Source organism: Lithobates pipiens, unplaced genomic scaffold (assembly GCF_037356315.1).
Source record: "Lithobates pipiens isolate NorthernLeopardFrog02 unplaced genomic scaffold, aLitPip1_a1.2 Scaffold_8, whole genome shotgun sequence".
NCBI lineage: Eukaryota > Metazoa > Chordata > Amphibia > Anura > Ranidae > Lithobates > Lithobates pipiens.
Window position 1 is genome coordinate 580,960,777 of NW_027507903.1, and position 26,950 is coordinate 580,987,726.

The window sequence follows — 26,950 nt, forward strand, 5'->3', positions numbered from 1 at the left end:
AAAAATTGTTCTTTCTTTACACACATTAATATGTGTGTGTGTGTGTGTGTGTGTGTGTGTGCTCTATCATCTCTCTATCTCTGATATATCTTTATCTCTATCTTACAAGTGAGTGCACCCCTCACATTTTTATAAATATTATATTATCTTTTTCATTTAAAATATAAATTTTCTTATAGCCTAGGCCAGTGATGGCAAACCTTGGCACCCCAGATGTTTTGGAACTACATTTCCCACGATGCTCATGCACTCTGCAGTGTAGGTGGGCATCATGGGAAATGTAGTTCCAAAACATCTGGGGTGCCAAGGTTCGCCATCACTGGCCTAGGCCATCTTTATGTAGAGCAACAATTCTTTTTTCCAGAGTTCTTTGCCATGTTAAACTTCCAGTGACCGGTATGAGGGAGTGAGAGCGATAACACTAAATTTCACACCTGTGACCTGGAAACACTGAGTCACATGATATCAGGGAGGGGAAATGATTATATATAATTATATATTTTTTTTTTTCTTCTATTTGTGCATGAGGCACACCTCTTAACACTTTATCTCTTAACATTATTATGTCGGATCTCAGGTTTGTTTTACATATGAAACCAGGAATTCACTTGATGCACAATGCTTGTGGGAGGGGGATTTTGTGACCCTGTCACCAGAGGACCTCTTACTGAAAAAGGGGAGCCCCGTAAAAACTATTACTTGCCTTTGTGGCAGCCCGGTATTCAGCCCTTCTAGGTGTATAAATATCTAGTTTGCGGCCAGCTTTAGAGACTGAGAGATAAAAAAAAAAAACCTTCATCACTAGCACTGCGATGCCCCCTATGGGTAGAGCCGTTTTTGTGTGTGGGGTTGGGTTGTTGAAATTAATCGATTACTATTTTCATAATCTATTAATTGGCCAGTAACATAATGGGGTTAAAAAAACTAAAATGAGCCCATTATAATGCAAAAATGGCAAATTGCTACTGTAAATACCACTTTCACAGTTCTAAAGTTTAAAAAATGAACCCCTTACAGTGGTGATTATCTGCTTTTTGTTGTAGCATAAAGGGCTACTTTTAGTTTGTGTGTGTTTTTTTTTTTTTTTAACCCTATAATGTTACTAAACATCTTAGACCTCGTGCACACCTGTGTTTGTTTTGGTGCTTTTTGCAGAAACACTGCAGTTCATTTACATGGTTTCTTATGGGACACGTTCACATCTATGCCTTTTTTTTTTTTTTTTTTTTTTTTTATCTGCCCGACATATTAGCCAAAAAAAAAAATGCAAAAACTCAAAACACAGCAATCACGTGTGCAAAAATCAAAACGCACAGCAACAGATCGAAGGCAAACTGCATACCAAGGCTTATGCTGGCCACACGGATCAATTTTCAGACGAAAAATCTTTGTACATTCGCTGAAAGAATGTTTTGCAATTTTTCACTTGTTTTTAACATTCTGCTTTTAAAATGAGTGTAATTTCTGAACGAAAACCACATACACTGTCTGAAAATTCCTTTCACCAAGCAGTTTTCTATTTCCAAATTTTCCCATCACTGTGGTTGAAAATGAACATTGATTTGACCCCACTAACGATTAGTAAATCAAACAAATGTTCTTCAAATTACATTTTATTTTTTTGGAGGGAAGATCTCCTCTAATAGTATATACAGTATATCTCTTCTGTCTGTTGTTCTCAGAGTGGATTAGGTTTTTCTCTCTAACCATATAGTTGGTTATTTATATTTACCACTGCATAGAGATATTTAAGAATAAATAGCTTTTTATTTTTTTTCAACGTTCCATATTAACTAAATTATACACCATTTTATTTTATTTTTTTTAAGGTTATTAACCGATTAATTGGCCAACTAATTGATTATGAAAATGATAGTTGCAGCCCTAAATGAATTGAACCTGTCACACCTGAACAGCTTTTATAAACACTGTCATTCTGTTTCTTTGACAGCAGCTACTCCTGCATGTACATGGCAGTTCTCAGCTGTCCAATTCCCACATGTCAGTTTGACAGCCCAAATTTTCTAGCAGGTGTTGTCAGCCAAGAATTATGAGAATATAGGGACAAATGCTTTGGTGACAGCTGCCTGAGGCAATGCTTGTAGTCATGCTTCAGCATCTACTAAACGCCAGAATACCTGTCTTGGGTGAAGTCACTTTTATTATGTGTGCCTATATCCATTCCCTGTAATTTTTCCAAATAATCCCTAATGTTTAGTACATAAATGCATAGATTTAGATTTTATTTGATTAGCGTGTGACTGTGATCTCATTATGCCTAATTGATGCTGCCAACAATTGTGCTTCAGAGATGTATCTTTTTTTTTTTTTTTTTTTTTTTTTTTAAATCTTCGCTACTCCTACATTGAGACCTCCACTCATAATTCCTGTCTACCTGGAATTTTAGGTGTTCACTTCCACCTTTTTTGTGGGTTCCAGTTGCTCCTCCTTTTTACGTTCTCCATAGAGATCTCACCAGTAGTGTCCTAGAGAGATGGAAGAAACTGCCAGGTGGTTTAACTCTCCAGCATTCATTAAAACTATTATTTTTTTGGGTGGACTTGACCCGTTAATGCAGTGCTTCTCAACCTTGCTAGTGCCGTGACCCCTTAATAAAATTCCCCAAGTTGTGGAGACCCCTAACAGTAAAACTATTTTCCTAGCTTGGGTTGTCAGCACCCAAGACAAGTCCTTTTCACCCCTAATGGAGATTTAGCCCTCTGAGTCCCTTCCACTCCTACAGTATTGAAACCCCTTATGGTACATTTTTAGGATGCACTACTCTTTGTTTTCCTTTCTTTCTCCTAATTTATTTTTTTCCCTAGCCCTGTCTGTCTCTGTCTGTCTGTGTCTGTCTGTGTCTGTCTGTGTCTGTCTGTCTGTGTCTGTCTGTGTCTGTCTGTGTCTGTCTGTCTGTGTCTGTCTGTGTCTGTCTGTCTGTGTCTGTCTGTGTCTGTCTGTGTCTGTCTGTGTCTGTCTGTGTCTGTCTGTGTCTGTCTGTGTCTGTCTGTGTCTGTCTGTGTCTGTCTGTGTCTGTCTGTGTCTGTCTGTGTCTGTCTGTGTCTGTCTGTGTCTGTCTGTGTCTGTCTGTGTCTGTGTCTGTGTCTGTGTCTGTCTGTGTCTGTGTCTGTGTCTGTGTCTGTCTGTGTCTGTCTCTGTGTCTGTCTGTGTCTGTCTCTGTGTCTGTCTGTGTCTGTCTGTGTCTGTCTGTGTCTGTCTGTGTCTGTCTCTGTGTCTGTCTGTGTCTGTCTCTGTGTCTGTCTCTGTCTCTGTCTCTGTCTGTGTCTGTCTCTGTCTCTGTCTCTGTCTCTGTCTCTGTCTCTGTCTCTGTCTTTCTCTTACTCCTTGGTGATGAGTGGCAGTGCCGGGGGGGGGGAGTTCTGATCAGCCAACTTGGGTGCTATTGATCAATGTTATCTGCTGATCTGAGAACTGTAGTGGGGGCTTTTAATGGCAACTCTAATCACAGGTAGTGTTACTCACTGTGTCTCTGACTTTGTGGTGACATCTACTGTATGCAGAAATCGGGAGATGGGGGTCTCCTCCAGCCCCTCCCACTTCACATTGCTCACCAGCCAGCTGACTTCTAGTCTATGTCCCCCAGCCATGCTGTGAACTGAATGGGCGGCTGCAAAAAGTTTGGGAGAGCGGTGCAGGATTTGGTGTCCACCCCTGATAGGTTTACTTCCTCTTTCATTCCCTGCAAAGGCAAAGCATAATGGACTACTATGCATCGCGCACGGGAGTCGACACGCGCGGCAGCTCCATTCTTGGAAATGCAGCGCTCAGTGCGCCTGCGCGCCACTGTCTACGGCGCATGCGCCGTAGACAGCGGTGCCCGTTTTCGGGCAAATGTCTCCTAAACCATATAGGTTTAGGAGATATTGCTTGGACCTACAGGTAAGCCTTAATCTAGGCTTACCTGTAGGTCAAAGTGGTTTGTAAGGGTTTACAACCACTTTAAAGCAGTGGTCATCAACCCTGTCCTCAGGGCCCACTAACAGGCCAGGTTTGCAAGATAACTGAAATGCATCACAGGTGATATCATTTGTTGCTCAGGGATTGCTGTATTATAGTCTGCGTCTCCCCAAGGTAATACATAAAACCTGGCCTGTTAGTGGGCCCTGAGGACAGGGTTAATGACCACTGCATTAAAGTGTCAAGTCCACCCAAAAAAGTTTTGAGGTCTTCCCACTACCACTTCCCCATTGTACATATGTAGCTTCTAGTGCACCAACGCCATAGTGCATTTATTTTATTTAAAATTTTTTGTACATGTTAAAACCTGCATTATTTTATAGTAAAAAAAAAAAAAAATACTTCCCGAAACCGTATTTATTTTCTAACTGCAGAGGCCTTGTCGAATAAAGATGTAAACTAAAATTAACCACTTGCTTACCGGCTCACGCCGATATGCTGAGGAAACGCACTTAACCCCCTTGATCGCCCCCCTAGTGTTTAACCCTTCTGTGACATTTACCGTATACAGTAATCGGTGGCTATGTTTAGCTCTGATCGCTGTATAAATGTCAGTGGTCCCAAAATAGTGTTAAACTTCTGCTCTGTCCACCGTAATGTCGCAGTCCCAATTTAAAAACCGCAGATCATTGCCATTACTAATTAAAAAAAAAAAGTAATAAAATGCCGTAAATCTATCCCCTATTTTGTAGATGCTATAACTTTTGTGCAAACATATCTATATATACTTATTGCGATTTTTTTTTTTTTTTTTTTTTTTTTTTTTTTTTTTTTTGCGAAAAAAGCTGTAGGATACATATTGGCCTAAACCTGAGGAAGAAATTTTGTATGGGTGTAGTCGCATGACCACAATTGTCAAAGTGATGCAGTGCCGTATCGCAACAAAATGGTCATTAAGGGGGTAAAATCTTCCGGGGCTAGTTAAAGCAGATCTAAAGGCACTAATCTTTTCTCCTCTAATGGTCTGGTCCCTTCACTGGCACTGATTTCTTCTCCCTGGGTGTCTGTCTTTGGACATCACCTTTTGTCTAGCGCAGAATGACGTAACTACTGTGCATCCGCAGGAGTCTGTAATCCCAGCACACGGGGACTGTGCCAGTGATGTAAGTGAAACTCTGCATGGGCAGCTCGGTTTACATGCTGCTGAAGACTGCAGGTAGGTGTATTTTATCACAGAAGAGACATTGTGTGTCTTTTTTGATAATGGACTTCCTGCTCGGTCTGTTTTAAAAAAAAAAAAACTGCAGTTCCACTTTAAAAGCCTTTACAGCTCACTGCTTTAGAGTAAATGTTAAATGATGTGGGCATCTGGCACACCGCATGTACGGTAAAAGTGATTGGTCAGCTCTATAGCCTACTGAATTACTTTTACATTAAGCCACATAGTATGTCCAGCAAAGCGTGCTAGTTTAAAAGGTATATTGCTTTTTAATAATGGTGCACTCGCAGTTCTTAACATAACTTGTGTTTCCTTGTATAATTTTTGCTTTCTTCCCTCTGTAGAGTATGCTGAGTTTCTGCACTGCAAGTCAAAGAAATTTACAGATTTCGATGAAGTTCGCCAGGAAATCGAAGCAGAAACAGAACGGGCAACTGGAAACAACAAAGGGATTTCACCTGTGCCCATCAACCTGCGGGTCTATTCTCCTCACGGTGAGCAGAGAGCTTTTATTTGAAAGGGAAATCATAGGTCTAGGGGACATTAAATGAGGCTAATCATTGGAGAAATTAAAATAGATGCAAAATAATTAAATGCAGTATAATCAATTTACAGACATGATGGAATGAGGGTAAAAACATTTAATTGAGCTGAATCATAGTGATTCCTAGTACCATAGGACAAGAAGTATTAATAACATTTCATTGATAAAACCGAACACCAAAAATCATCACACACACACACACACACACACACACACACACACACACACACACACACACACACACACACACACACACACACACCAGCTCCGTGGGAAAGAGGGAGGGTAAATTTTGGCAGCACTGCACATGAGGGGTGAGTCAAAGACAGCAGCGGAACCCAGGTGATCCCCACAAAGCAAGGGGGACAGTGGACCAAGCAGCCACGTCCAGGTGAATTCCTATAGGGTATATGAATGGGGATAACATAATGACCTATGATTGTCTGTGAAAGGAATATTAGAAACGGTATATATATATATATATATATATATATATATATATATATATATATATAGAGTATATATATATATAGAGAATATATATATATATAGAGTATATATATATATATATATAGAGAATATATATATAGAGAATATATATATAGAGAATATATATATATATATATAGAGAATATATATATAGAGAATATATATATATATATATATGTATGTGTCTCTGAGATATAACCGTGAAAAATGTGAACCCAAATAAATGAAGAAAAAGATAGGGTAATCCCACAGATCTTGCCCGTCCAAATCCTTGGTAGAAATGATGGTTAGCTAGGTCCACCAGTGAGAAAAGATGTACGGTATGTATGATTCCTGAAAAGTGCCACCCACACCCCAGATATGAGGCACAAACTGAGACCAATGCCATGTTCACCCCAGTCATGCTGGAAAGGGGAGGGAGTGACGCTCTACCTCAATCGGCATAAATGCCAGAATGAGGGGGGGGGCAGGCTTGTCACCCCACTACGTAGTTGGGGCAGATGTCCCACCATACATTGCTCCAGACTGACACGCATCGAACATCAGTGGGTCACACACTGAGAAAATCGGAAGTAATATTCCGTATGAGGCACAATCCTTCGATTTTTCATATAGTGTGTACACAACTTTCCACATCTGAGTCTGACTGCAAACAAATTTCCAAAGGGACGAACTCCAAACTTTTTCTCGTATGTGAACAGAACAAACTTTTTTTTAGTTTTTTAGTGTGTACCGATTTGGTACGAGAAAAATCAGATACAAAAGACTGCGCGTGATCTGAAACCGTAAACAAAAACAAATAAGATGGCCTTTGTTCGAGTATTTTTGAACACAATTTATTTTGTCGGTTCCAACTTGCTGTGACACATCAAGAAAAACCAGATGATCGTTCACCTGATTTTCTTAGTGTGTACCAGCCTTTAATCATAGCAAAGGAGCAATCAAAAGAAGACATGCATTTTAAAAACTTTTCAGCCAATCTGAGTCCATACAGGTGTAGACTGAACTAAACTCCTGGGAGCGGACGCAGAATGCACATATGAATCGTAACATTTCCACGTTTTAAAATGTTCAGCAATATGAAAGATTATGGATAGTTTAGTGTTGCAGTGAACTCACTTCTGCATAATTCTGCATCCATTTCAGCAGTATGTTCTCTAATGAAGGATATCTTTTTAGCCCTTCTGATTTATTTATTTATTTTTTTCCACATGCCAGAAAGACTTAAAAATATATACAAAACGAAGAAGGGGTCAGAATCCCTATCTATGCCCCCACTAGGTGTATTTTCCTTTTGACGATTGTCACTTGGATAAAAAGTAATGGGGAATCCAAAATTTTCACTAGAGCATGAGTTGAGGGGAAATCATTTAATGGGTTCAACTGTGCAAAATCCTAAATTGTAGGTCATTTCTAGTTATTACATCTCTGGGATGGGACAGAAGGGACGGGAAACCTCCCCAGTGGAACACTGCAATAAATAAAATGGGTTTTAAAGAGGAAGTAAACCCTGATGAGTTTACTTCCTCTTTGATTCCCTGCAAAGGTAAAGCATAATGGACTACTATGCAGCTCTCATTGGCCCTCTTATGACTCAACCCCCCCAACCCCCCCCCCCCCCTTCCTGGCAAACTCACAAGAGAAAGCTGTACATGTCATAAGCCTAGGCTTTTTACCAGACAAACAGGAAGTGGGCTGTGTAAGGTATTTACTGGCAGAAAAAAATGTTTTACTATCCAAAGTTAAAACACCAAGGGCAGAAGATTTAATGGAGGGAAAGGGGAAAAAATTACTGAAGATCCACTTTAAGTGTCATTCTGATAAGACCAGAGAAGCACTTACTATTATATCTACATAACCGTCCTGAAGGGCTTTCAGTCACAAGCACTATAGTTCCCACCGGGCCCTCGGGACACACTTAGGCTGCATTACTGCATCTGGAAAGCCTTGTCAGAGCACTTTTACATTGTATGACTAGCTCTATTAATATATTTCCACTTGCTCAGAAACACTCAGATTGTCCTTTTAGTCTTGGCTGCAAGACAAGAGATTAGGGGACCTAAATATCATAAGTGTTTGTGAGATAACTGAGCGATGTTGGGGTTAACTGCAAACATTAAGTAGCACGAGTGAAAGTCAGATGTTCCTGTTTATTTCTGAGCTGTTCCAGCACAATCCTGTCATTTCCTGTGCTGAAGTTGGTGCATCTAAACCAGCACTAAAATAATATATTGCTGCTGTTAGCTTATCTTTTGTGACTTTATTTTCACCTGGGATCCGGCTTGTAATACACTTCCCAACGGTGACAGTCAATCGCTGTACGGCATCTATAGACCAGCCTTTATCAACCTTTCTACACCAGTGCCGCCCTTAAGGTATTTGCACCCACTTCCGGGATAGCTCTCTGCGGAAAGGGGCGTACATTACGCCCCTTTCCGAAGGTCCCCCGCTGCCTGCTGGGAAACACACAGATCCCAGAGGCAGCGGGTCGATTCTTATTGCGCAGCGCGATTCGCGCATGCGCAGTAGGGAACCGGGAAATGAAGCCGAAAGGGTCCACTTCCTGATTCCCATATCCAAGATGGCGGCGGCAGCACCCGAGAGACTGACGAGAGATCGGCTTCGGGTGCCGACATCGCGGGTGCGCTGGACAGGTAAGTGTCACTATTTTAAAAGTCAGTAGCTGCTGGCTTTAAAAAATAAAATAAATCAATAAACGCGGACTCCCGCTTTAAGTGTCTGGAGTCAGTATGTTGGCTTGGAGAGGGGAGGAGGAGAGCTGGGTAGTGCCTTGCCATCCTAGGCAGCACAGTTTGGTCAACTTTAGACATATTTGCTATGGGGCAGGGAACATGCGTATATTAAAAAAATAAAAAATGGTGTATCCACTCAATGTTTTAACTAGTGAAGCCAAATCTTTATTTTGTATTCCATTCAACATATGTGGGATTATAACAGTTGCTACAAGCCAGGTGCAGGAAGCAGCATTGTTGTACATATAAACAGTGTTGTGAAACCTCCATGAGTCAGGCAGAACCCGGTGTGTGGTCAGTGCTGGATGTCAAGCATATGATGTCGCTCACACTGCTGCATTCTCAGCTCCTGCACACATACCAGACCATATCATGGCACTGAAATTGCTCCATTTGTTTGTAATGATGGGAAGTGACAGTTCCCTTTTTCTGCTCTAGTTTTAGGTGCTATTTAAAGGAGAAGTCCAGCCTGAGCTCTTTAGGCTGGGCTTCTGTGGAGCATAGGGGTGCAGTTCAATTTGCACTCCTGTGACCTTTTCAGTGGAGAGTGGTCTGAATTCCGCTCTCTGCTGACGTCACTATCAGTCAGGCAGTGCGTCATCCCGACTTCTGAAGTCTGGATCCTCCAGCTGCCTTGACTGAATGCAGTCTCATGAAGCCGCAGAGATGGTTGCTCCCTGCCCCTCCACAGCTCATCGCTCCAATGAGTGTGGAGGAGCAGAGAGGATAGACGCTGATGGGCAGCAGCTCTCTGCTTGAGGAGTGGAGTGAACCGAGCCATTGGCGGTGTTCTGTGGCTCAGTTCTCAATGCAGAGATGCCAGGGGACAGATGCAGCAAGCATCTATCTATCTATCTTATAATATTATCTCAATAGTTAGTGGTGTGCAATGTCCATTACATAACGTTTGAGCGCTGTAACAAGTCACACATTTACCATGTAAGCTTGGATTGGCTGGTGATGGAAGTTTATCCTACAGCCGCTGTAGTCCCCTTTATATCACAGTGCCCCTTTTTTATTACAGTGCCTCTAGCACTGATGTGTGTGCTTTGTTGTTTGTTTGTTTTTTGTGTTTGTTTTTTTTTTTTTTGCGCATTCTTTATGGCTTAAAACATTTAGGAAAATTAAGGAAAGGTCTACTGTGACCAGCATATTAGAAGATTATGCAAAGAGTAATTTAAAATATTTGTATCAAATCTAGCAAGTAAACACAAGCAGAGTCCTCTGGTAGTGAGGCTATAAATGAAATTTATATCGCAACACAGTGCTGTTATGTCTCTTAATTTTTACTAAGGGGGATATCTGAAAAGACTGAATTGTAGATAATTTATATCGGGTCTCATGCCAGGTCAGAAAGGAAAAACCATCAGAGCGAGAGGATGCAAACAGGAGAATGTTACATTGGCCATACCTGGATTGAAATATGGCCGATGCAGCAAGGACCAGACAAATTTTGATTCATGTTTGGGCTCTGCAGTTGTACATCGGTCGGTCTATCCCTGACTTCTGTACATCTGCTCTACATGAATGCACAAAGGTAAAAAGCCTTCAGCCTTTACAACCACTTTAAATCCACTGGTTGACCAAAAAAACACTGAATTGCTGTATCTGTGGGTTGCCCGGGTAGGTCCGGGTATAATATAGAAAAGAATATTCTAAAGAGGGTTATAGGAGGAGGAATGTCAGAGGAATAAGGGGATAAGAGTGAAGTCAGATTCACTCACAAAGTATCATGTCAAGCAGTAGAAGGGTATAACAACAAGATGAAACATTTTGACGCTGTCCCTGCAAGAAAATTCTATCCAGTAGAACAATATGGACATGAATTTGGACTGAATGAAGTGAGACTTTATTAATCCAATATCTTCAGTTTGTTTAATCCGTTGCTGGACTGTTGGAGGGGATGGGGACTTCCACACCACTGCAATGCACGAGTGGGCTGCATTTATCAAGGGGATTACCAAGTATTTTTGTAAGAAAACTGCACATTTTTTAGACATTTTTAACTTTTGAAATCAAATTAAAACTGAGATTATCCCTCCTATTGTAAAATTTGCAAGCCAAACGTGTTTTATTTTATTTATTATTTTTTTTGCCTAAGAGACCTACTAGGCATGTGTAGCACCAGGCTACATTCTTGATGCACTTCAGTGTCGGAATGAATAATCTGCTGTGCACATGTGTGAGTCTCATCCTCATCCTGGCTCAATCACTCAAGATGGCCAAAGAAACAACCTGGAAGAAGCTGGGGATAGGCCTACAATGAGGGGGGAGCTAGCCGACCTCTTTACAAGAGAAGAAAAATATTAGAGAATTTAGTTCTGCTTCAATATGATACTTATTTTAAGAATTGAATTTTACATATATTAAGCTTCTAGGCATTTTCTATCTATATATCTATATCGTCAGGTCTGCAGGGAGGAGATCCAGAACCTAACTACTGTCTTGTAGGAGTGGATAGATCAAAACGCTGAACAGAATTATTGCTTTTTGTCCAATCGAGCTGCTCTTATGTATGTTCAGGTTTATTTTGAGCTGTTTGCCAGGAGTTTAGCTTTAATGTAGCTGCCTTTTTGTGTTTTGTGAAGGACCTCATTTAAAGTGATCGTAAAGCTTTAATTTTTTTTTTTTTTTTTTTACGTAAAATAACAAACATGTCATACTTGCCTGCTCTGTGCAGTGGTTTTGCATAGAGCAGCCCTGGTACTCTTGTTCTGCTAGGGCATGAGTGCTCAACCTGTGGCCCTCTAGCTGTTGCTGAACTACAAGTTGCATTAGACGGTGCAAGGCTGACTGTTACAAGCGTTACTCCAAAATGCAGAGGCATGATGGGACTTGTAGTTCCGCAGCAGCCGGCGGACAACAGGTTGAGCACCAGTGTGCTAGGGCACGCCTGGCTCCTCATCGGCGAGGGCCCCCATGGAAAGCTACTTGTTTTGCTGCACAAGCCGCCCTGTCTGTGAGCGTGCGGTTTGACGATCTAAAAGGAAGTGTAGATCATCTCCTGATCCGTCATTGGTGTAGGCTGTGTTTTTTTTTTTTTTTTTTTTTTTTTTTTTGTCAGTAAATGCACCTTTATTGTAATTGTTAGATGGCTTTTTCTGTGTTCTAATTCACTTCTTTATCTTCCAGTCTTGAACCTGACCTTGATTGATCTCCCGGGTATCACAAAGGTCCCTGTTGGTGACCAGCCGCAGGACATTGAGTACCAAATCAAGGACATGATCCTCCAGTTCATCACTAGAGAGAGCTGTCTAATCCTGGCTGTCACTCCAGCCAATACTGACCTCGCCAACTCTGATGCCTTGAAATTATCAAAAGAGGTGGATCCCCAAGGTAAGGTTAACATGAATGTGTGAAGTTAGACTTTTTATTTTCTTATATGCTGTATTTGTAAAGAGTTTATAATTGGCTTGTCTGTCATTTGGATAAGTGTTTGTCAAAGCCATGAAACTTAATACATTGATGTCCCTGGCTATAAGAGTTTCACAACTGTTATCTGGTCTATTGGATGTGTCATTTTGGGGGGGTCCTCTCTCCTACAAAACGAGACGTGTTCATCCTCAGCTGTGATGGCTTCTTCTACTGAGGCTCTTCTGTTCTTGTCAGTCCATGCTGTTGTGGTAACCTTTGGGATGCTTGATGCGTTTTGATCTAGGCTAAATTTCTACATGCAATGGCTGCCCACTCCTTAACCATGTTTTTTCACCAGTTAGACGCTGGTGGTCGCTTCTCCTTGACTAGCTATTTACACAGTTTTAAGGACATTTTAAATTGCCGTAGGCTGTCAGTACTAATCTTCTACTGCATGACTTCAAAAGATAGTGCAAGCGGTGTTCTAGTATTTTTTTTTTTTTTTGTATCAAGGGTTTTGCACAGAGCAGCCCCGATTCTCCTCTTCTAGGGTCCCTCAGCGGTGCTTATGGCACCTCCTCTCCTCAATGCCCCCACGAAGAGCTGCATTCCATGGGGGCACTCATGCGGGTGCGCTCACAAGTCCTGCTGCTGCGGCCATTTACACAGACAGCAGGCCCTGCCTCCCGTGTCACTGTATTTGATTGGCCGGAGCCAATGGCAATCAAGCTATCCAATGGGGACCCAAGACAGCAGCTGGAGCTGCTGCTCTTCCCCCGTCGCTGGAGCGATCTGTTTCAGATAAGTAAAGGGGGGGGCCTCTGGGGGGCTGCTGCACTACAGAAGGTTTCTCACCTTAATACATAGAATACTTTAAGGTGAAAAACCTTGAGGGTTTACAACCCCTTATGGTAAAAAATGTTTTTAGGTTTAGTAACACTTTAAGTGTTCCCAGAAACAGAAGTGTTTCCAGGCACACTCCTCTGCTAACCAGACCAGTGATTCGTGCTTCAGTACATTGTCATTTTATGGAGAGGTCCGTGCTCCGGCATGTTTTTCACTCATACTGAAGCAAACATTACTGCATCACAAGGAACTGCACCTGGGACCACATCTACCAAGCAGTCCCAGGCGTGGTGACCTTAACTGATCCCGGGCACAGTTTGGGGCACTTGCGCTACACTGACAACCTGACCCAAATGCTTGAAATGTGCCAGAGACCAGTTCAAATTGCCAGTGTGAGTGCACCTTGAGACACTTTCAAATAACAGTCCTTTGTGCCAACCAGGGTAGAGCAGTGGCTATTTAGCTTTGGATCCTCTTCAAAAATCATATTTTTAGAAAGTGAAAAAACAAATTGGATCCTGTGAGTTTTTATACTACAATCTGTCATGATGAGGGAAATTTGTCTTTACTCCTTGGCCCAGTATCCATTCCAGTGAATGGAATTTCCTGTTTTCCCTCGATGGAGTGTTTTTTCCCTTTTTAGAAATGAGGCACAAAGAAAAGAGGAAGTAAAATTATTTGACTACTATTCGACTTTGAGGAATCTTTGACCACAAAAGATAATGGCTGATGGTGCTAGTTGGATAATAAGCGAAGGGAGCTCATCTGTTTAGAGCAGGGGTCTCAAACTGGTGGCCCTCCAGCTGCTGCAGAACTACAATTCCCATGAGGCATTGCAAGGCTGACAGTTACAAGCATGACACCCATAGGCAGAGGCATGATGGGACTTGTAGCTCCACAACAGCTGGAGGGCCACCAGTTTGAGACCCCTGGTTTGGAGCCAGCAACAAGTGCATGCACCGTGTCCATTTTACTAAGTTTGTAAGATTATCCAGAACTTGGTTTAATCGGTTACCAACCTAATCTCTCTGATGTTTTTCCGAAATGTTAGTAAGCTGTATTCGTATTCAGCTGTATTCATTTGTGAATGTTATTTTGAAAAGGTAAAGCTGTAAGTGCCCAAATTTACTATTGTCTTCACTTCTTGAAACTAGAATGTACATAGTCATTGACATGCTGCACACTAGCTTGCTCACAAGCAGGTGGCTCGGTTAGAGCTGCGGATGGTACACCATTTTAATGACCTGCATGTATCTTCATCACAGGTTCACTTTATTTAATCTGCTCACCACCCTTATGGCTCATTGGGGCTCCAGTGGGTATACCAAAGGCAGGGGAATTGTGCTTGGTGGTGCCTTACACATCCTATGGTATATGGCCACAGCCCTCAGTCTGTTGTATTATACGTGGAATGTCATGCTTGAAAAAACAAGAGGCCTGAGAAATTTAGAGGACTGATGGGAGTTGTGAACATAATGGTGAATTCCACCTACAACCCTATTAAACAGAGTAACTGCCTTAATTGCTGACCTCTTCTACTTGACCCCCTTGCAACCGCTCTATAGCTGAATGACGGCTGCTCTTTGCTGGGAAGCCGTCATGATGTGCTCACACTGCCTGCGCTCCCCCTGCAGCGCTCATCACCAGTGATCTGTGATTGCTGCATCCTTTGGACTCGGCTGATTACAGATTGAGGTAAAGAGCCGATCATGGTGGCTCATTACCATGTGATCAGCTGTGTCCAATCACAGCTGATCACAATGTAAACGTGCTTTGCCGGTTATCAGCAGTCCTTACCCTCACGCTGCAAGTGTGAGAGGAGAGCCAAAAACTGCCAAATCAACACAGGGGACATCTCCACCGACAATCGGGTCAGTGATAATCCAGATTAACCTGATTGAGTACTGCTGTCAGTGCCGCCCCATCATTGCCTCCTTATCAGTGTGGTCTTATCGGTGAAGGAAAGATGGCTTTTTTTACAGAAATTTTATAACATATTTAACAAAGACCACTTTTTTGCTATCTATAAAAAAAAAAAAATTAAAAAAAATTATTACCACCAAAAAGCTCTACCTATCTAAAAAAAAAAAAAGATACATTTTAGTCTGGTTCCGGTGTTGCATGACCGCACAATTGTCAAAGTGCGACAACACTGAAAGCTGTAATTGGCGTGGGCTGCAAGGGGGAAAAGTGCCCAGTAGGCAAGTGGTTATAGTTTAACCATGGGCAACACACTGATATACAGTATATGCTACTTTCTGTCGCTAGCAATTCAGCAGCATCTTTTTTGGAGTCTCCCCTGTAACATAGTTTTTATAATTTATTCTGCTGATCCTCCCTGGTGGCCCCCCCCCCCCCCCCCCCCCACTTCTTTCTGAATGCTTTGCTGTAATTTATAAGACATGCATGATGCATACATATTCGATTTCACGTCTCTGGGCCTGCTGAACACTTATAAACGCATGACAATGTTGTTTTTTTTTCCCATGAGCTTCAGATCATAAATGTAACCTAGCTACAAAAGAATGAATAGTATTTCTACTTGTAATGTATTTTAAGCACTTTAATGAATGTGTATTGCTGCAGGAATAAGGGACAAGTGTGAATGGAAACCCTAAGTATCTTCCACTTATCAGCTTACAGAATAATTGTTTCCGTTTTCAACCCGGAGTTTAATGTTTAGCTGGTAGGTGGCATTTCATTATAAATGTCATCTAATTAAACCAGCTGAGCTGAAAAATCACTGAATGAGTTCTGGAGGAATACATTATTAGATATAGGGATCCATTCATATAAGAATACATTAATATATTTTCCTGAAGTTCTTGTTTACAGGCAATCTGTCATGCTAGAGACGTGAGAGCATGCTATTCAACCTTATCCATTACTACTTTGTGAATCACTAGCCAAGAGTAAAGTATTTAGCATACCAAGTATCCCAACATTGATGGTGCCCTTGTTCCAAGTCAGTGATAGTATGGGTGAAATGACAGATGAGCCTTGGTTTGCTGCCTGGGGAAAAGAAATTCTGCAATGGCTGCTCCCATGTTGGTGTTCTGGCTGCTGTCCTCACTAGATACATATTTTTTTTTTCTTAAATATTGAAGATCAAAGAAATTCAGATAGTCGGGTTATAATGCTGCATACAAGAGGATTGGACACCAACAAACCAAAAAAAAAATTTCAGGCCAGCCCAATATAACAGTGCCTATGCTCCAGCTTTTTTTTTTTTTTTTTTTTTTTGCAAGTGTCCTAGGGGGCTACGTACTCTCTTCTGTTTGGCTGAGGCAAAGGCCATCCGATTCATCTCGAGGCATCCAAAAGATATTTAATTCAGGTATCCGAGATTTTTCCAAAAAAACTTATAGGCTTGGCAAAAGGAGTTTCTTTATCATTATTCATAATGGTTTGGCCTTCAGTAGATGGAGTCGTGGGAGATTTCCAAGAGCCGGCAATGGAGGATCTGGTTACTAATATGAACTGTATTAGTCTTCTGGTGTGTCAGTGTCACCTCCACTGGCTGACCCAATAGAGCCTGTTGCAGAGACTTGATGAGGTCCACCTGGGTAAGAGAATAAATTGTAAGTTTTATGCGTGCAGTTCCAAAACCGCGTCCCTTTCAGGCAGGTCCACCACATATGAAACCCTGTACCTTCCAGGCCACGTCCCCTGAAGCACAGTGGGGAGGCTTTTCTCACTGGTGCCATGTACCACCTTTTAGGCATACTTTCACATTAGCATTTACATAAGTTATATACAAAAATGTAAAAAAAAATATGGTGCGGGTCCCTTTAAAGACTGTCTAGAACCATGTAGCTCCATAGTGGACAAAAGTTCATATTGATTGCTTTGTGTGCCCTGGACTGGTGAGGATTCTCTTCTGTCACTCCCATAAGCCTTCCAGATCTTTTCTTGTGACAAGCATGGTCATGGATGTCAATATATCTCTTTAGTTTGGGGCATACAACAGGTAAAACCTCTATTCTCCAGGTCTGGCCCTCACGTTTTGATTAGTACTTCTGTGAACACTGAGTGCTGAAAGAGTAACATGCCACCAGCCCTGAAACTTGGCTTTGTCCACATGGGAGGTCTGTGGTCATGTTTTCTCCAGAGGCTAAAAGAAAACGCATGGTGTTGCTTTTAAAGGGGAGCTTTAAAGTAGAACTAAAACCATTTTTGTTTTTTGGGTAAGGGAAGGTTTGTAACCCCCTGTGGGAATATCCAGCTGTTATAGCGTGATCTCATCTTTGGTAATAAACCAAAAAAAAGGGAACCTGGCATTTGCCTCGGTGCATTGGGGTGAAGTGAGTACAGGAGGGAGTGACAGCTGGTTTGGGGGAGGTAAGAGTTAGCAGGCCTCATTATCCGGATTTTCTGTGGCATATAGAGGTAACATTCCTTTGTTCTGCGTCGCGTCTTTGGAATGTCGACAAATTCTGAGGAACCCTCATGTATCTGACATTGAGACGTGGGCATTATGATCTTCTTCGGGCCTGCTCTCCCATGTAATCGTCAAACATAGACACAACACAAGTCCTTTCATATTGCAGTGAAAATAAACCCATATGTATGACGTATGTAAAGTGCACAGGTTATCTATAGTATGCCTGTAAAGTGGTGCATTTTTCCCATGTTTAGAACAGTCCCTGCAGAAAATGACATTTTTAAAGGGGGGGAAAAAAAAGATAATTTAAAACTACTAGTTGCTATCCAGAATTGACGGGCACCTGGCAACACGGATAAGTCCTTGAAAAATCTGACATGGGACTCCCCCAGTCCATTACCAGGCCCTTCAGGTCTGGTATGGATATTAAGGGGAACCCTGCGCCAATTTTATTTTTGAAATGACTTGGTGGTCCCCCTCAAAATCCAAAACGGACCTGAAGGGTCTGCTATTGCTTTTAAGGGGAACACTGCTTCAAAATTTTCACAAATGACGTGGGATTCCTCCCAAAAATCCATACAAGACCCTTATCCGAGCACACAGCCTGGCAGGCAGAAGGAAAAAGGGGGGGGGGGGAGGAGAGACCGCCCCCTCCTTAACCATACCAGACCACATGCCATCAACATCGGGAGGATGCTTTGGGGTAACCCCCCAAAGCACCTTGTCCCCATGTTGATTGGGAAATGGGCCTCATCCCCACAACCCTTGCCCGGTGGTTGTGGGAGTCTGCTGGGCGACGTGCATATAAGCCTTTAAAATTGACTTTTTTTTTTTTTCCATGTTAATATCCCATAGACATTAACAGTGTTCCAGCGGCTTTCGAATTTTCCCCAAACTACGCATATTCAGTGCAACCAAAGTTTGGCCAGAACCATTTGCCCATCCCTACTCCCAAGACCACCTGCTCTCTAACTCCCTGGTCGCTTCCTCTCATGCTGGCCTCCAGGACTTCTCCAGAGCTTCTCCTATACTTTGGGACTTCCTACCCCCAATCTGTCACTGTCCCCTAATCTATCTATCTGTAGACGATCCCTGAATAATCTATTTAAAGAAGCCTATCATGCGTCTAACTAATACAGTTTTAGTTTCTCAATTAGCTCACCCCTACAGTTATTACCCTTCCCCCCAATTGGCCATTCCTCTTAGAATGTAAGCTCTAATGAGCAGGACCCTCTGATTCTCTTGTACCAAACTGTAATGCAGCTGTAATGTCTGCATCCATTTTGTTAAGCACTGCACAAACTGACGCTGTATTATAATAATTTGAAATCTTCCATTTTCTTCCCATCTTTCAACAGTCTAATGCAAGAGCCTGTTTTGGTCCCAAGGCTCTTCCTTCAAGTGGTTTATCTGCCAGGTAGCCAATGCTTCTTAAAAGTGACAGTATTTGGGGTTTTCTCTAGTTGATGGAGGTGTCTCCTGAATTGGACAGACTGGCTCTTGAATTGCTTATTTTGCTTTTATATTCAGGGTTATAGCTGAACTAGGAGTATGTGTTGCAATTAAGGCCTACACGTGTAGTATTACTGATATCTGAATGGCTTCTCCAGGGCACGAATTGCAGTTTGTGGGCTTTAAGGCTCCATTCACACTAGTGCGACTTTGGACACGTTTTGGGAGATTTCCTTAAACTGTGTACAGTTTTACATCTGTGTACAGAACTCCTTCAGGTAGCCATATTGCATTTTACAAAAAATTTACAGTGCTGCAGATTGAAAAGGAAAGGTCAATTTTAATATTAAATTGCAAGATGACTTGTGTCGCAATTGTATATGCTAGAATATTTTTTTCTGCCCATTTTTTGCTCCTATGAAAGTGGAGTTACCCTTTACATGATGGAACTGAATGAACTGCCCTTGGAAACCCTTTATTTTTTTTTTACATCAAAAATGCTTGGATAAGTTGGACGTGACTAAACAGCATCTTCTTCAGTTTTAATACATATCAGGAAGATACCCCAACATATCGACACTAACTCAGTCATCTCATCCCAATCACCATGGAATGTGTCAAGGTAGATTCCAATTGGTCAAAACCAGGAGGTTCCAAAAACTTTTACACTCTCCCATCCTGTCCTTGAATACGTAGTCCATCCCTTTCTTCTATAGTGTAAGAAATGTTAATCTTTGCATTTGCTTGGATTATGGTGTAAATTGTCAAATCGCTCGGGTAGAGATGTTAAGACACCCTTTCTTTGGGCTGTTCTTGCAAAGTTTGACTTTGGGCCTGATTTTAGATCCTGGGTTCAATTACTGTACAGCCACCCACTAGCAGCCATAAGGGAGGCAGGATGGGTCTCTGACCTGGTCTCCCTCGGTACGGGTATGTGTCAGGGTTGTCTCTTAACCCCATTACTATTCGCATTAGTGATGGAACCACTGGCTGCATCTGTCAGGCAGAACCCTCACATAAAGGGATTTCAATTTGGGGACCCCCAGGAAAGTGTCATGATTTATGCTGATGATTCCATGTTACTGTTGGGTGACACTTTAGATTCCCTTGAGGTGGCGATGTGGACTGGCAATAGGTTTGGGGAGTTTTCTGGTCTCCTCGTTAATTGGGACAAGTCTGCACTGATGCAGCTAGAGAATGACCCACCGCAAGCCATTGCTCAATCTTGCCCAATTCCTGTTGTATCCTCCAAATTCCTGGGACTTCAGATTATGCCCCAGCCGTTGAACTTCTGTCGCATGAACATTACCCCTTTGCTTGGCTGCTTCTGAGATAAAAGTGAAATCTCCAGTGGCCTAAAGATGCGGCGGGATTAGCTATGCCTCACCCCTGGTTGTATTACCTGGCTGCCAAGTTGCAGCACTTATGCAAGGGGTTGGGGCCTGCTGCTGATCCCCCCCCCCCCCCCCCCCTCAGTCCAGTACTAACTCCTCTAAGTATTCTTCATGCAGCTGAGGCCCCGTGACCTACCTGCAGGTTTGGAAGCTCGCCTATTGCCTACTTATACCCTTGTTCATAAGGTTTGGCACAAGGTTAGGCAGATCCAACAGGTTACTGGTTTTACATGTTGCAGTCCAATATGGCGTAATAGTACCTACCTTGAAATAGCCAAAATTCAGCAGGCCGTGAGATGGCGTCAATGGGGTATTACCCACCTTTGCCATATCTTTCATAATGGCTCATTGTGTTCCTTCGAGGTCCTGGCTGCAAGGTTCTTCCTCTCTACAGGTCCTTCTCAAAAAATTAGCATATTGTGATAAAGTTCATTATTTTCTGTAATGTACTGATAAACATTAGACTTTCATATATTTTAGATTCATTACACACAACTGAAGTAGTTCAAGCCTTTTCTTGTTTTAATATTGATGATTTCGGCATACAGCTCATGAAAACCCCAAATTCCTATCTCAAAAAATTTGCATATCATCAAAAGGTTCTCTAAACAAGCTATTAACCTAATCATCTGAATCAACTAATTAACTCTAAACACCTGCAAAAGATTCCTGAGGCTTTTAAAAACTCCCAGCCTGGTTCATTACTCAAAACCGCAATCATGGGTAAGACTGCCGACCTGACTGCTGTCCAGAAGGCCATCATTGACACCCTCAAGCAAGAGGGTAAGACACAGAAGGAAATTTCTGAATGAATAGGCTGTTCCCAGAGTGCTGTATCAAGGCACCTCAGTGGGAAGTCTGTGGAAAGGAAAAAGTGTGGCAGAAAACGCTGCACAACGAGAAGACCAAAGTACTTTTTTCGGATGAAAGCAAATTTTGCATGTCATTCGGAAATCAAGGTGCCAGAGTCTGGAGGAAGACTGGGGAGAGGGAAATGCCAAAATGCCTGAGGTCCAGTGTCAAGTACCCACAGTCAGTGATGGTCTGGGGTGCCATGTCAGCTGCTGGTGTTGGTCCTCTGTGTTTTATCAAGGGCACGGTCAATGCAGCTAGCTATCAGGAGATTTTGGAGCACTTCATGCTTCCATCTGCTGAAAAGGTTTATGGAGATGAAGATTTCATTTTTCAGCACGACCTGGCACCTGCTCACAGTGCCAAAACCACTGGTAAATGGTTTACTGACCATGGTATTACTGTGCTCAATTGGCCTGCCAACTCTCCTGACCTGAACCCCATAGAGAATCTGTGGGATATTGGGAAGAGAAAGTTGAGAGACGCAAGACCCAACACTCTGGATGAGCTTAAGGCCGCTATCGAAGCATCCTGGGCCTCCATAAGACCTCAGCAGTGCCACAGGCTGGTTGCCTCCATGCCACGCCGAATTGAAGCAGTCATTTCTGCAAAAGGATTCCCGACCAAGTATTGAGTGCATAACTGAACATAATTATTTGAAGGTTGACTTTTTTTGTATTAAAAAAACTTTTTTCTTTTATTGGTCGGATGAAATATGCTAATTTTTTGAGATAGGATTTTGGGGTTTTCAGGAGCTGTATGCCAAAATCATCAATATTAAAACAAGAAAAGGCTTGAACTACTTCAGTTGTGTGTAATGAATCTAAAATATATGAAAGTCTAATGTTTATCAGTACATTACAGAAAATAATGAACTTTATCACAATATGCTAATTTTTTGAGAAGGACCTGTAGGTCCATGCTATTCTGCTACTATAAGCTTAAACATGCAGTTGCAGCGCAGGGTCCGGCGGTGGAGTGGCAGCTGTCCCTGACCCTGGTGTTTAATATGATGGCCAAAACTGTCTCCACTAAGGGAGTTGTATCCCGAGTTGTATCCCGATGTTGACTAACTTGCTGACTTCATTTCCTTTGAAGGCACACGAGGGATGTGGGCTCTTTCATGGATGACCAGTGGGGGGGGGGGGGGGGGGAGGCCTTGCAGACAGCACCTCAATGTTCTCTCAATGTGTCAGTCATGCAATTGTACATACTTCTGAGAGCTCATTTTACCCCAGTTAGGCTATACAGAATGGGTATTCCCCCCCCCCCCCCCCCCCTACATGTGGCAAATGCAGGGATAATGGTGACTTAATTCATCTGACCTGGAGATGCCCAAAGTTGCATAGATATTGGGTGGAGGTGTTGGGTACCATAAACCTGGTGTTCCAGATTTCTATGCCATTAGATCCCCAAACATGTCTTCTGGGCATCTTGGATGACCAGTTGCAGGCTCATGCAAAAGAAGCTGTTACTAGAGCTCTTTTTCAAGCCTGGGGGGTTCTGCTTGGACACTGCATGTCCCCTGAGACCCCATTCCCCCCCTGTTTTTTTTTTTTTTTTGTTAAAACTGCATGCTATGTAGGTAACGGATGGGGTGGAAGGCTCCCGACCCTGTGTAAGGAAGGTTCTAGTTTCACATTAAGGCCGGGTTCACACCGCTGCGATGCGGGAACGCCGCGAATTTGCGGCGTTTTCCCGCATCGCATTACTCCCGCCGGCAGTTCACACTGCCCTATGCGGACGCCTGGGAGTGTCAATGGTATGTTAATGACACCCCCAGATCCGTCCGCATATCGCAGTGCGATCTGCCGACTCGCACAGGAATCGGATCGCATGGTGTGAACCCCCATGCGATCCGCTTCTGTTGCGGACCAAAAAAAGGGTCCTGTGCGAGTTTGCTGCGGGAGCGCTGCGAATTCAGCCATACTATCTGTATGGCTGAACTCGCATCGCTACGGAGATCGGATGTGATTTGCGGTGCAAATCACATCCGGATCTCCCCCCGCAGCAGTGTGAACCCAGCCTAAAGGGCTCTTTTCACATTTGTAAACTGGTTGTCCCCTGTTGTTGTGTTCACCTTGTTTAGTGCACTTTTTTTATTGTATGTATGATCTTTGATCCGTATAATATGGATGGGCTACTTTTATCGGGCATTGAAGTATTGTCACGTGGTTGGGGTGGTTGGGGTGGGTGGGGGATGTGGGCAGAATAGATCGCCTGGCAGTCTACCATAAACTAACCTCTTCAATTGGGATGGATCTCTGAGGCTTACAAAAACACTGTTATGGGTTTTTCTCTGCCTTGGCGACTCCATTAGTGACCAGGTCATCTCCTCTACCATGACCATTATGAAAATGTTGTTTCCATTATATTATCGAGATTACTGCTGTTGCTCCTGAATTGAGACTCCCTCTTGTAGGGGTAGTAGTTGCACATTGAGGAGGTGTTACCCTCAGATTATCAGAGAAAGCCAGTGAATGATTCTGCTCACCCAGTCCTGTTGTACCAAAACTGTAAGAGCCCTGAGAGAACTCCAGAGGGTTAGAAAGCCAGTAAACACTGGTAGATGTGTACTTTATTTATTTTTATTTTTTTCCCTGGTTTTGAACTGCAGCAGTATCTATACACTGAAGGTTCCTATCTACAAATCTGCTTCCTGTGGCTGGAGTTAAACTAAATTTGTGCAGTTGCACTTTGCATCTAATTGAGAAGTGGCCTGAGCAGATTATTTGATGTAAACACCTCATGTCGAAATGGTTATTAAATCCTAAAATATAGGTTGCTACCTAATCTGTGTCTGGTAAATCAAGCTTTAATGTAATAGGTGGTCTTGCCAATATGGAGGCTACTAGGGCTGAAACAACTAATCGATTATCGATTTACTATTTTCATTATCAATTGGCCAGTAACATAATGGGGTTAAAACTAAAATGAGCCCTTTATAGTAGAAAAGGGCAAATAATCGCTTATGTAAATATTACTTTCAAAGTTCTACAGTAAAAAAATGAACCCCTTACAGTAGTGTTTGTTTTTTACTATAAAGGTCTAATTTTCAATTTTTTTATTTTATTTTTTTTATTTTTTTTGTTTAACACCAATGTTACTAAATGTGTTAGACCTGGTTCACATCTGTTTTTTGGTGCTTTTTGCAGAAACACACTGCAGTTCATTTACATGGCTTCCTATGGGACACGTTCACATCTATGCTTTTTTCAGCCGCTGCATAACCCTTTTTATTTTATTTTTCGCAAAACTACTTTTTTTTTTTTCTTTTCCGGTTCCATATACTTCAATGGAGAAGCTGCAGAAAAGCTTGTAATGCGTTTTTGCAGCAATTCGTTTTTTAATCTGCCCAACAACAAATTGGCCCAAAAAAATGCAAAGGTGCAAATTGCAGCAAAATCAGGTGTGCAAAAATCAAAATGCACTGCAGAAACGGATCAAAAGCAAAATCTGTAGGTGTGCTCTGAGCCTTATGCTGGCCAAATGGATCAATTTTCAGGCGAAAAAATACTTGTACATTCGCTGAATGAACGACTGTTTGAAATTTTAACTTGTTTTTAATATGTAATTTTTGAACAAAAACCGCATACACTGTCTGTAAACTCCTTTGACCAAGATATTCTCGTAACTGTGGTTGAAAATGAACATCGATTTTTGACCCCGTTAACGATTAGAAAATTCAAACGAACGTTCTAAAAATTGTTTTTTTTTTCTTTTTCTTTTTCTTTTCTTTTCCTTTTTTTTTTTTTTTTTTTTTCTTTTTTTGGGGGGGGGGGGGGGGGAGAGACCTTTTTAAATAAAAAAAAAAAAAAAAAAAGGATCTGAGTCTGATATTTATCAGATTCAACCTTTAATAGGATATACAATATATCTCTTCTGTCTGTTATTCTGAGTAGATTAGATATTTTGCTCCCTAACCATATAGTTATTTATATTTACCACTGCATATAGATATTTAAGAATAAATTGGCTAATTAAATTATACACCACACTTGTTTTGATTTATAACCTTTAAAAAAAAAATAATCGGCCAACTAATCGATTATGAAAATAATTGTTAGTTGCAGCCCTAGAGGCTCCTGAGGATGGTAGGGGCCAGGGCCAAGACTGCCATTTACAGGATCGAAGGATGTTCTGTAGTACAGTAAAAAATTCCTATATATATATATATATATATATATATATATATATATATATATATATATATATATATATATATATATATATATATATATTATATATTATAATTTTTTTTTTTTTTTCCCTTTTTATAGTGCTGTGAATTTACAGATGATGCATATCGGTTCACCTGTATAGTGCATTTAAGTGCTTTAAGCTATTTCCTTACATTCCTTTACTTGTATTTCTTAAAGGCTTAAGGACAATTGGCGTTATAACCAAACTGGATCTTATGGATGAGGGAACAGACGCCAGAGATATTTTAGAAAACAAGCTGCTACCATTACGGAGAGGTAAGAAGGTCGTCTGCAAGTGAATGTGACATGGGGTGACTGAGCTTTGAGATCTAACAAGAACTGTTAAAGTGAAACTCCATCTTGGAAGCTAAATGGACAGATATAATCCATACATATAGATCTTTTTACCTGCTGAAAGTTTTTTATTTTATTTTTATTTTTTCTCCTCTTTGTACATTGTGGGACACATGAGTATTTGGGTACATTGGGTTATATTGCTTCCTTCAGAAGATTGGACACTGGCAAAACAAAAGCTGCAAGGACAGTCCATTATAAATATTACCACTCTTGTGGGGCATTTTTAGTGTCCTTCGGGAATGACTTTTTTTTTTTTTTTTTTTTTTTTTTTCACGGAGAACATTTGTATTTTCTCTTTTTTATGAAGATATTTTGCCTGCAAGCAAGATTCTTCAGTCGCTGCAGAGCCCCTGGGCCTCCCTATTTGCAACTTCCGGATCCACTACTACTTGGTGCCCAGGTAGAAATGGTGCTAATGTCAGGGTGCTGGATCCTGCATTGGGCGCTTGCAATGAAGTGCAATGTTTTTTGGCCACGGGGTCAACTACAGGTACAGACCCATGTTTCACCTGTCCCTGAAGACCCCTCAGTGGGTATGCCCACTGGGATGATTTGGATTTTCCAAAGGGAGATATATCCACCTTGATCCTGCCAGGCACTCTACAGCTCATGCATGGGGGGGGGGGGGGTTGCAGGGCGTATTCCAGACCACTGCTCCAAGGGGTGCTCTTAGGTCTACCTGATTGCACCCCTTAAGTGTTAAAACTGCAGTTCCAGCTGAAACTCTTACAGCTGTGGTCAGATGGCAGACCTAGAATGCTGGAGCCCTTTGGAATTGACTCCCAGCATCTGTTTTGGCTGAGGCTGCATGGCCCTTTTTTATTCGGGTGTTAAATGACCTGCTGTAACGTCTGATTGTACATGCTGCTTCCTGCGTAGGTGTGCAGCTTCACTGCATCCCACCCTAGAGGCTGCACCACCGAACAGGAGCAGGGCTCTCTGCTGTCAGATAGTGACGGTCACAGATGGCCAGATGACCTTCCCTGCTTTTGCTGTTTGTGATAAACCCCTGTGGGGCCTATACTTTACACATTTGTTGTATGTTGGCTCATAGGGGGAATGATCCTGTGGGCCCTCCTGGTTCCTGCTCCTCTGATGACCTCCAGGGTGGCTTCCATGGGATGACACCAACAACTTGAACATTTTGTCCCACACTGGGGTTCACACCCTCCTTGGAGGCTTCCTG

The 26,950-nt window shown here is 42.1% G+C and overlaps 1 protein-coding gene across 3 annotated transcripts in view; it reads left to right on the forward strand.

Annotated features, from left to right (window-relative positions):
• DNM2 (dynamin 2) overlaps positions 1–26,950 on the forward strand; it is a 176,333-nt gene that overhangs the window by 61,846 nt on the left and 87,537 nt on the right. For all 3 annotated transcript variants that reach the window (XM_077470271.1, XM_077470273.1, XM_077470272.1), the window contains exons 3-5: positions 5,482–5,631; positions 12,056–12,259; positions 25,585–25,683. In XM_077470271.1, coding sequence (XP_077326397.1) covers positions 5,482–5,631; positions 12,056–12,259; positions 25,585–25,683 — 453 coding nt within the window. The remainder of the gene's footprint in view (positions 1–5,481; positions 5,632–12,055; positions 12,260–25,584; positions 25,684–26,950) is intronic.